The sequence below is a fragment of the Myotis daubentonii genome, chromosome 9 (genome assembly GCF_963259705.1).
Source record: "Myotis daubentonii chromosome 9, mMyoDau2.1, whole genome shotgun sequence".
Lineage (NCBI taxonomy): Eukaryota > Metazoa > Chordata > Mammalia > Chiroptera > Vespertilionidae > Myotis > Myotis daubentonii.
The window spans coordinates 61608309-61619584 of NC_081848.1; the positions used below are offsets into that span (position 1 = coordinate 61608309).

At 39.8% G+C, this 11276-nt stretch overlaps 1 protein-coding gene across 2 annotated transcripts; it reads right to left on the bottom strand.

Annotated features, from left to right (window-relative positions):
* Nucleotides 1-257: 257 nt before the first annotated feature.
* LIN7C (lin-7 homolog C, crumbs cell polarity complex component) lies at nt 258-10291 on the bottom strand. 2 transcript variants are annotated; one of them, XM_059709173.1, is made up of 6 exons: nt 10165-10214; nt 9655-9690; nt 6718-6836; nt 6386-6457; nt 4430-4639; nt 258-3635 (listed from the first exon to the last, which is right to left on the bottom strand). In XM_059709173.1, the coding sequence occupies exons 1-6, from the start codon at nt 10199-10201 to the stop codon at nt 3480-3482; spliced, it is 630 nt and encodes a 209-aa protein (XP_059565156.1). In that variant the 5' UTR covers nt 10202-10214; the 3' UTR covers nt 258-3479. The 2 variants fall into 2 exon arrangements, with proteins under 2 accessions (XP_059565156.1, XP_059565157.1); XM_059709174.1 differs by lacking the exon at nt 9655-9690 and having other exon boundaries at nt 10165-10291.
* Between the last annotated feature and the right edge of the window lie 985 nt (nt 10292-11276).

Sequence of the window (11276 nt, forward strand, 5' to 3'; positions counted from 1 at the left end):
CCTGACCTGGAATCGAACCGGTGACCTTTTGGTTCCTGGCTTGAAGTTCAAGTGCTGAGCCCTGCCCACTAGGCTGCTTGCTAGTATTTTTAAAACTATGTCCAGATACAAATCATTTTGGAAGTTCTTGAAAATTAATGAGCAAGCATTTGTTTTGTGTTTTTCTCTATTTAACTATCACAGAAATACAATGACCTTTGAAAAAACACTATTAGTGAAAGTTTGGAAATGTTGTTACCAGAGGAGACAACAAAATATAAGTTAGAAAATTCATAAACATACATTTATTCAGGAAATACAATTACTCAAGTCCTTGATATTTCAATGACCATTCCACATTATAAAATATTCACATGTATTCTTTTAAGTCTACACCAAGTCATGCTGACATTCTTCTCAAATAAACCATAACCATTTCTTCCATTAAATGCTATAATATCCATTTAAATTGTAAACAAAGTACTTGAGCCAAACTACGTTAAGTACTTAACAAAATAATTTCCAAAAATTTAGAAGACAATTTAAAAAAACACACATTTGAATTATCAAACCCCAAAGAACTAGGCCACTATAATCTAGTATATTGCTAACAGATAAAGTGTCCATGTTAAGACAACACATAATTATCAATGACTTTATTTCTCATCTGCAATTTTTAAACATGCTTTCCAAAATGATAAACATTTATCATTGTAAATTTTAAAAAGGCAAAGAGAGCAAAAAGATGGCAGACGTTAAAAGTTTATGTTTAAATTATTTTCAGATTTTATTACTATTTTTTAAAAAAGGCTATAATTATTTCCCAAATAAAGAATGCCAAGTACCTTTTATTCCTAAAGAAATATAACCAATCATTATATTTGCTACTTAATAGTAGCTGTAAATTGTTCTATTCTGGTACTTCCAAACACAGTCCAGTGTATTTAGAGCATTTTATAAAGGGGAAATTAATGATTCTCAACCGTATGTGTCACTCAGAACCACAGGAAAAGCTTTAAAAAACCAAGAATCTGGCCCCAGCCCCAGAAATTCTGATTTAGTTGGTGTGGGATGGGACTCAGGTATGAATCTTTTTTAAAGGTCTGCAGGATGTTCTAATATGGGGCTAAGGTTCAGAATCAACCCATTTTGAAATACAAAAAAAAAAAAAAAAAAAAAAGGAAACTGGGGAGGGGATAATTATATTTTACAAATCAAACACCTATTATATACTTACTACGTGCTTGGTTATGTTCATGAATCATACATTTATTTATAAAATGAAAAATTCCTTCATTTCCTCACGATAGCAAACTACTATTTACTGTACATCTTTGCCACTGAATAATTGAATTTTTCTATGGTCAGAATTTAAAATTCTGGGATACACTATGAAAACTTTTAACAAAAACAAACTACTGCTATTCATGCTCAACAGTAGCAAGCAAAACTACTGTATTTGGCTCTTTTAAGCTATCTTTATTTTAAGAATTATAAATAAGTGCCAACCCACACAAAGAACAGATTGTGGATTACTGTAGAAGAAAAAAAAATAGCTTACTTAACTTATTAAGTTTCAACACCAAAAAAGATTTAACTTGGCTGCAAGTTCTGAAACAGCTGAGATACTGAACCAGGAAGCTATAATTTATAATGAAATGTTGACACGCCCTTAAAAGCTACTGCAGCTGTAGCTATACTAAAATAAGGTTTCTTTAGGGTTTACTTTGTAATGCAAGAATACGAGCATAACAACATTACTGTTTTATATGCACCAATATCTCTCTTTAATATATAAAGCTCTACAACAAATACCTCTAATAATTTTACAATTAAATTAAGTCCATAATTCTTCTACACTACTTTGGTCTCAACATTTTAAAAACATTATTAATTTTGAAAATATACAATTTAACAACATTCCTATTAATAACAAGCACATTTTGTAGTGGACTAAAGACACATCCAACCATGCAATCCAGTGTTCAATACCTAAATGATAAATAACAATGCCAACTGACTTTTATTCTGAAAAAAACACTGAAAACTGGAATAATCTTTTAAGACTCACAATGCTCACAAACATGCAGGAAAAAGTATACATCTATAGTCTTCTTGAAGGAATGTTTTAAAATGCCCACTTCTTATACAGGGTCTAAGTTCCTTATATATTTCAAACCACTACCTTCCTTTTAGCATCTCTCACTTAAAAATGTTCCTAAGTTATTGACTGAAAATGACCCTCAATTCTTTAATTCCAGCCTTTAAAGAGTTCAGTCACAGTCCTTCACAAATAGCTGCCTTTCAGTAAAACAGTGACATCCAGTGGACAACTGAAAGTATCTCTCACAATTCCCATCATATTGAATCATAAACAAAGATCCCATCTCTAAATCAAACCATTTTAATATGATTAAGTTTGTACTCATCTCGACAGTCTGCAGATTCTTATGAACACATTACCTCATAATTTCTATACATCTTATTACATATATCCTCCTATAATCAACCTATTTAAAATCAATGCTTTAAACTGAGCTGGTAAAAGTGTGAGACTAATGAGGTTAAAGTATTACTTTTTCTTCTTTGCTTCTGCTATTTCCCACCACAAACGAAATGGCTCATCTCTAGGAATGGAAGGACTAAAATATAAAAAATATATTTAAATAGAAATGAATAGCATTAAAAAAAAATTGCGAAAGATGAAACCTGAACCTGTTTTAGCATTTGTAATTTGACATACTGTTGAATATAAATAGATCTAATCAGTAATGCTAACACACAAATTACATCCTCTTGCTTTGCTGCTCAAACACTATGAAAGAATACATATTTACCAATGATTGTTTCAGTGTTTAAAAACTTACTTTTATAAATCAGTACAAATGAGTATTCACTATACATTATGTTTAAATAAAAGTAAAAAACTTCCACTGTGCTGAGTTATGACTTACCTATGATTATATATATTATGTGTGTTCAAAGTACAAAAATGCAGCAATGATGTTAACACTGACAATGTAATGAACTGCTGTAGCTGAAACTGTCATGTTTAATTTTTTTTGGAAAACTATAAAGAAATTTTACAGGTTAAAAAAAAGCAAATAAAGAATTTGAGAACTATTATTTTTAAATAAGCATCAAACGAAGAACATTTTTTTCCTAAAAAAAGATTTAAGAATGTAAAAGTACATCTTAATATTTAAAAAGCATTATTAAAAATCTATAACAACTTTATGACAAAATCTTCATTTGAAAAAGGCCTGTAAAAAGAGCAGGACAAAATTGCCCTCATCACCTTTTACTTTTTCTTGTCAGAAAAAAGTGTATGCATCTCTGGAACCACACATGATTTTAAAATAGGCATTTTATAAAATGGCAAGGAGCATTTCACGGGAAGTTTGTTTTTCCTTATAATTGTTGGCATTGCGGCCATCAGTAGGTCACCAGTAAAACTTCTCTAGCTAAAAGCAAAATGGAATATAAAGTTCTGAACTGCATTAGGTCTGCTGCCTGCGTTTGGCTGATCTCATTTTTTCAAAACGTGACTCCATTTCTTCTAAGACCTTAGGTGTATATCGCACTACTAATTTAACCTTTCCTTGAGCTGCTTTTAGCAGTTCTACGGCTTTTTCATGATGTTCTCCTTCCACACTCTAGAAAAAAACACACACACACACACACACAATTAATATATAGGTTTTGCAATTCATTCAAAAGGCAAAAATGCTTAAAAATACATGTAAGTAAAAAAGTTTTAATGTTTTATCATTTCAACACTACAAACTTATGAAATAACCTAGCTTTACCATGTTAATCAGTGTGAAATCCTCGGCTGAATAATACTGTTTGTAGTCCAAGAACTGGTTTCAAAGATCCAAATAATTAGCACATCAGTCTACATGCCCTATTATTCCACCATTCTATATGACTAAAATGAGGGGTAGACTTCTAATTTAACGTACTGCCTTAACTACTAAACAGCTTAATCACTTCATAAAAATCACACTAAGTTTTGCTAGTTTTCATTGGAAAAAGCTAAACACACAGAAAGTGCTTTAAACTGTATCACTGTACTAAATAGTACTGCCTTGGATTCCTCTAAGGCAGTGGTTGGCAAACTGTGGCTTGGCAAACCGCGGCTCGAGAGCCAGATGCGGCTCTTTGGCCCCTTGAGTGTGGTTCTTCCCCAAAATACCACGTGCGGGTGCGCACGTACAGTGCGAATGAAACTTCGTGGCCCATGCGCAGAAGTCGGTATTTTGTGGAAGAGCCACACTCAAGGGGCCACAGAGCCGCATGTGGCTTGAGAGCAGAGGTTTGCTGACCATGGCTCTAAGGATTTTTAAACTACAAAGCTTTGCCCCCCTATAGCTTCTGTTTCTATAACTCATATACTCCCCCAAGTGGTCACAACACATAACTACAAATAGAAATAAAACATCCTTACCACTCCATTAACAGAGAGAAGTTGATCTCCTCGCTTGAGGCCCCCATGTCTATCAGCAATTCCTCCTGGAATTATTCGAGATATATAGATTGGAGAGTTCTGTTCTTTGCCTCCCATGATATTGAACCCAAGGCCCTCTTCTGTTTTTGGAAGCTCAACAACTCGAGGATGAGAATGTCCTTCGCTGGCAGCAAATGCAGCAACAGTAGCCTGAAAGAAAATTTTACATGTTTAAATGTATCACCTTTGTTTGCTTCAGCTCAATCATCTCCTTTTACCTATTTCTGAGGTGCATACATTTGATGTTTGAATACCCACAAAATGCATTGGCAGTTCTGAGCAGGTGAGCTAGGAGAATGGTGTTCTAGAGGAGGCGGCTGGAAAGCATACTCTGGGACTATGTAGGAGTGTTCAGGTCAGGCCATCCAGTTCCCAGAACTGCTGTGCAGCACTTGGCAGGCAGGCTTGCTCAGCAAATGAATGCTGCCACTAAAGAGGAGAGCCTCTCCCCCAGGTCCCAGCAGGCTTAGCTTTGGGGCTGGAGAGCTCAGCTCCTTCAAAGGCCTTTGTACAGGACGCAACACATCTACATAACCTGTAAGGAAGTGGGTGGGTGTTCCTACATGCAGTCACCTGGCTGCTGTACCATTTGTTCTTTACACTAACTAACTCATCAAGAAATAACTCAATATCGAGAAAAAGTACATATAAACATGAACTTTCTTGTTGCTTTAGTTAACTATCTACAGTTACTACTAGATTTAAAGCTCAGATATTCAGTAAGTTATGAAAGTCACATAACTCAGGAATAAAAGCCAAGTTTCTATGTTTTTCTCTACTCTGTCAAACTACACCCACATGTTTAAGTGTTTGTATTCAACAGAGAATCCAGTATTTCCTTTTGTGAACCAGTAACTATCAATGAAAAATTACCTGCTAATAACTAATTCGAATATAAATCACTTTCTGCTGACATTAACTTATTCTAACTACACATGGATATTGAGATCATGTGGGAATTACTGAGGAAAGCCCCACAGAGAAAGCACAGGAAGCCTGGCACCTGAGCTCTGAAGAGAGTACTTACTACTGACATTACCACATCTTTGCAGAGTTAAGGTAAAGAAAGCAAAGAGAAACCTGGGGAGCACCCCACCCAATTCTACCATTTACTATTTGTGTGTTCTGAGGCAGGTAACAATCTGATGATTCCTCACCAATAAAATGAGGATAATTCATACATCAGACCTTTGATGAAAATATACACAATCGATGCAATTAAATATGTATACTGTATATTATTATGTATTATATGATACTAGAGGCCTGATGCATAAAATTCGTGGGGGGGGGGCAGGAAGAGGGGGAGTTGTCCCTCAGGCCGGCCTGCACCCTCTCCAATCTGGGACCCCCGGGGGATGTCCGACTGCCTGTGGGATCAGGCCTAAACCGGCAGTCGGCCATTCCTCTCACAATCCAGGACTGCTGGCTCCTAACCGCTCGCCTGCCTGCCTGCCTGCCTGCCAGCCTGATCGCCCCCTAACTGCTCCCCTGCCGGCCTGATCGCCCCCAACTGCCCTCCCCTGCCAGCCTGATCTTGCCCCCAACTACCCTCCCCTGCCGGCCTGGTCTTACCCAACTGCCCTCCCCTGCCAGCCATCTTGTGGTGGCCATCTTGTGATGACATTGCAAGTGACGCCACCTAGGCTTTTATTATATAGGATGTGTATTATTATTTGTGTGCAACTGCATTTTAAATGTATTATCTAATCTGCATGATAGATTATCTTTTGTAAAGACAATAAAAAAAGATCCTATTTCTTAGTATTTGAGATGGTTCAGTATAGATTGAAAGACAGTTTTCAAAATTTCAACCTATTATGAATCTAACAATTGCATATTAAAACCTCGAATTTTAAAAGAATTCTCTCACTTTTGGCAAATGAAAAACTTTACCTTTGCAGTAGCATTAGCTCTCACTTCAGGACTGCTGCTGATGTCCACAGTCTCATAGACATGTTCATATACCTATAAAACCCAAAGTTCGTGATTTTAAATCTCAGAAAACACCATGCTTGAGTTCTACGAAGTTAATGAATGTGTTAAAATTTTAGGCAAAATTATGCATCTTTGTGAAATGTTTGTCTAATAAAAATTGCTAAAATGAGAAACAGGTTCTAATGTTTTTCTAAAGTTTGTTTTCTTAAGAAATTCTGAACTAAAATTTCAGAGTATTATCCTATCTAAGTAACTTAAGTTTTTAGTAAATTTTAATCCCATGTACTCACCTCTCTTACAGCATTGCAGAATTCACTTTGCAGGACTCTTTGTAAAGCCTGAAGTTTCTGTGGTGGTACCTCCCCACTCCTTTGTAGTTTTTCCAACAATTCAATTGCTCTACAGATATCTGGAGTTAAACAAATGCACACTCATAGTTTTCTCTGAAGATTCTCTAAATACCTATGTAACTGAGTAGCAGTTAGGATTCATTCCTCAAGGACGAACAAGAATAGGAAAAACATTTTAAAAAAGTGTGAAGAGGGTGAACTTGTGTGTGTGAGGGGGGGGGGGGAGGGGGGTTGGGCGGATATGTATACTAGTATACCTGAGGATAGGAATGTAAAATCTGAGAATAATGCTGAATATTACAGTATATTAGGAAGAAATACTACTGTTGCACATGTACAAAATCTGGGAAAAAGCATTTTTGAGTGACAGAAAGACTGAATGTAAAATACTAGATGTCACAAGAAAGAACTGAGACTAAAAAACATGATAGACAAACACTGTCTATGATTCAGAAAAGCTAACAGTAAATCAGTAGCTATATAGTCAATAAAAATTTACTTATCATTAGTATTAATAATCAAAGCACTGAACAGAACAACACACTTTTGTGCCAGTAAAATCACTGTTAATTTCCCTAAGGAAAACACAATATATATGTAGTTATGGACTATTCCATTACAGATGCAGTTAGTGGCAGAGATATGTATAACAATGGTACAAATGGCCTGTTTTCAACTTAGAATCAAAACAGTGTTTTAATTAAGATAATCAAATATATGTTTACAAAATAGCAAAATAAAAACAATTAGTTCTGTCAATCTGGTTTCAATACTAGCTGGGTGATCTTGGGCAAGTTACGTAACTTCCCTGTGTCTCATTTTCCTACTGAAAAACAGAAACAAGAGTACCTTCCTTATAAAAGTTTCTTGATAAATAAAGCAAGAAATTCATAAAAAAAAAGGGTCTGGCATATAGCAAGCAGAAATATCATGCTACGTTTGGCACCAATTAATCATAAGAAATATTAAGGGATGGTACACCTTTATACAAATATATTAAGCATGTTAGTTCTCAGTGGGAAGTGTGAGGATAAGTGTTCTATGAATTAAGAAATTTTATGAAATTCAGAGTTATGTTTACAACACTGTTAATGATTATCTTTGATTTTCTTCCTCTTAACTGTTTTTGTAACCCCACGGGGCTAGAGTACCTATTATTCTACTATTCCTTGCTCCCTTTTAAGTGGACGGACTAGAACTTTTTCTTTGTAGAATTACTATGGCCTTCTTTGTGTTTGCAACTGGAAAAATGGGAATGAATGTAATGGAGAAAAAAGTAAATTTTCCAATTTCAGCTTAAACTAATGTTGATCAAATCCAATGGAAATAGATTTTCCTCATTCTGATATCCCATTACTTGAACAGTTGGTGAATGGGGACTGTTAGTGTATCAATTATTTTAATTTACAGTTACAATATGCAATTAAAAATTTGAAAAAGTAAAATACTCTTTCCTGAACTTACTCTGTACCTAACATATGTTTAAATCTGTTCTACTGACTCATGTTTTGATGATTTAGAAGACATCCAGGGATCCTGATGATATGTACCGATTTTATACTGTAGGACTGTATGGAATGTTTATAATAGTCTGTTAAACAGAATTCTAAGTAAGAATCAGAGGTGATGCAGTACTGACTTTCTTATCTGGCTAAATGGCAACCATGAGCAACTCATCCAACTAAGGTGCTGAGCATTCTACCGTGGAACTGAAAAGAACTCTGAAAGAGCAAAACACAAAGCCATGACTATCAAAAGGGAATGCCAGAGGTTAAGTTTCACATTTTGTGCTGCATAAAAATGCAAAAGAGCCCTGGCTGGTTTGGCTGCGTGGATAGAGCGTCAGCCTGCGGACTGAAGGGTCCCGGGTTGGATTCCGGTCAAGGGCACATGCCTGGGCTGGGGGCTGGATCCCCGGTGGGAGTTGTACAGGAGGCAGCCGATCAATGATTCTCTCTCATCACTGATGTTTTTCTCTCCCCTCCTCTCTGAAATCAATACAAATATATTGGAGGGGAAGGGGGAAAAGACTTCCAACATGTTAGCAGCCTACAACCAACTGGCTTTCAAAGAGAAACACCTACTTCTGGTAACACCAAACAGACTTGTTCCCAGTACAGAGCACAGAGCCACTGTGCTGGAGGAAGATGTCACAGTCTCAGGCCTAACCCAGTCCGTCTCCCCAGAGCGGCCACTCCCTCACAAATGATGCATTCATTAACCGCCTGGTGGGCTGAGGGGAACGATGTCATTTACAGAGAGGCTTACAAACGTGAACACCATGAGGAGTACACAATGCTAAGTGCACATCCGTTGGTGTGAATACACCGGGGAAGAGGTTTCTCTAAGTACAGTAATTCCACAAAACCTATTCCTTTCTTAGAGCAGAAGGTACTCAATATTCAGGCTGTCACTGCAAATGCTAATATCTGCAAGATATGCTTCATCTTCTTCCTAAACTCTCTTTACTACTTACTAGTATTCAAACGGTTTCGTTTGTACGTCTTGACTCGTAACCAATGACTTCCACTACGGGTCTGCCAAAAGCATGCTTGAAATGGACTGAAATAGAGGATTTGGGGAGGACCGAGTGGGATGTTGAAAATCTGTTAACAGGGCCCCGAGAGGGACAGAATCCTGTATTCTCACTGGCATTTGGGCTCTAACTCCTCAGTCTTCTCTAAACAGCAAGGAACCAGCCACAAGTTGCATTTGTAGAATTTGTATAGAAGGAATAAGATTGAACTTTCATTTTACAATCTGCCACTATTCCTCCTAGTTCATATTTTTACAATCTGCCACTCCTCCTCCTAGTTCCGTGACCTTCCCGAGACCAAGTAAACCAGCAGCATTGTTTTTAAAGCACCTTCTCTGTGCCTGGGTGGGGCACCGAAGCCAGGAAAGACTCCGATACTGAACAAATGCAAGTGGAGCTGCGGTCAAAGTCATGATGGGGTTCTTGCGCGCGAACCGGAGGAGGAGGAGGGTCCCGCGCGCGGGGAGGGCTGCGACCCGGGGCTGAGGCGGGCACCCCGGGCGTGGGCACCCATCACTGGGGCTGTGAGTGCAGCCCGTCCCCACCGGGCGGCGGACGGTTCTCGGGCGAACACGTCTCTGAACGCGGTGCCCGCTGGGCCCAGCCGGGGAGCGCGAGAGCAGCGTGTGTCTGCGAGGCGGACAGGTGGTGCCCAACTGTGCAGTCTATGTGGACCGACGAGGGTCTGGGTACCAGTCAGGAGACCGCGGGCGCCTGCCCTGGGGCCGGGCGCCGGCGGGAGGGGCAGCCGGCTCCGGGGCTGGAGCCGGGGCCTCTCCTCCTCCCCTGTGGTGACACGGCAGTCCTCCACCCCCTCCGCCCGCCCGGGGCCGGGCCGCCGCCGCACTCACCCCTTTCCAGCCGTACAGGCTCCCCCAGCGCCGCCATCTTCTCCCTCTGCCCGCAGACCCACCGGAAATGACGACACAGGGGCTGCGGGAGGGGCGGGGCCTAGCGGAGCCGGGAGGGCGAAGGCCGGCCAGTATCGCGAGAGGCGGGGCCCCTGGGTGGAGGCACCTGAGCGCGGGTGCTGGAGGTCGGTCTCCTGCCGCACCTTGAGCGGTTCAAAGGTTCCCGAGTTCCAGCCTCGTCAGGTGGAAAAGAGCCCTTTTCCAGGCTCGTGCTCCCGCCTCCGATGCAAGCCTTGTTCCCGCCTGTCCGTGTCCACGTCCAGCCCCAGGGTCCCCCTCTGTGCGACAGACCCCTGTCCCCAAAGTCCTGTCCCTGACGGGACTCTGCGATACCGTGACACTGAGGTGTAAATAGGATACGTTAAGCACTGCTTTAATTTTAAAAATCCAAGGCTCGAGCCCTGGCCGGTTTGCTCAGTGGATAGAGCGTGGGACTGCAGGGTCCCGGGTTCCATTCAGGTCCAGGGCACGTCCCTGGGTTGCAGCGCTCGATCCCCAGTAGGGGGCATGCAGGAGGCAGCCGATCAATGATTCTCGTCATTGATGTTTCTCTCTCTCCCTCTCTGAAATCAATAAAAATACATTTTTTAAAAAATCCAAGGCTGGAATCTTCACTATGAATCTATTTGAGAGTAGGGATGAAGAGGACAAAAACCATGAAACACACCTGATGACGAAGAGAAGAAGACCCGTGGGGACACCACCAAGGAATTCTAAATAGTTGGTCTAGCCCTGGCTGGTGTGGCTGTTGGTTGGTCGTCATCCTGATCGAAAGGTTGCGGTTGGATCCAGGGTCAGGGCACACGCCTGATCCCCAGCAGGGCGTGTGCAGGAGGTATCCGATGTTTCGCTCTCACACCCATTTCTCTCTCTTCCTTTCCTCTCTCTGTCTCTAAAAGTCAATAAGAATGCTTTTTAAAAAGTTGATCTAGAATCTTATGTAAATGAAATGCTGTGAAGTAAATATTATTTTTAATGCAGTACAGATTTTTAGGGCCACTTTTGAAAATGTCATGAACCAAGAAAATGTTTGGTCCTGAATTTAAATGAAA

Excerpts from the sequence above, each read along its gene's own strand:
- LIN7C (XM_059709173.1), bottom strand. The coding sequence starts at position 10,201 with ATGGCGGCGCTGGGGGAGCCTGTACGGCTGGAAAGGG. Across the intron at positions 9,691-10,164 it reads GCCTGTACGGCTGGAAAGGG|TATCGGAGTCTTTCCTGGCT; the intron begins GTGAGTGCGGCG and ends GCATTTGTTCAG. Across the intron at positions 6,837-9,654 it reads GGCTTCGGTGCCCCACCCAG|ATATCTGTAGAGCAATTGAA; the intron begins GCACAGAGAAGG and ends GTTTAACTCCAG.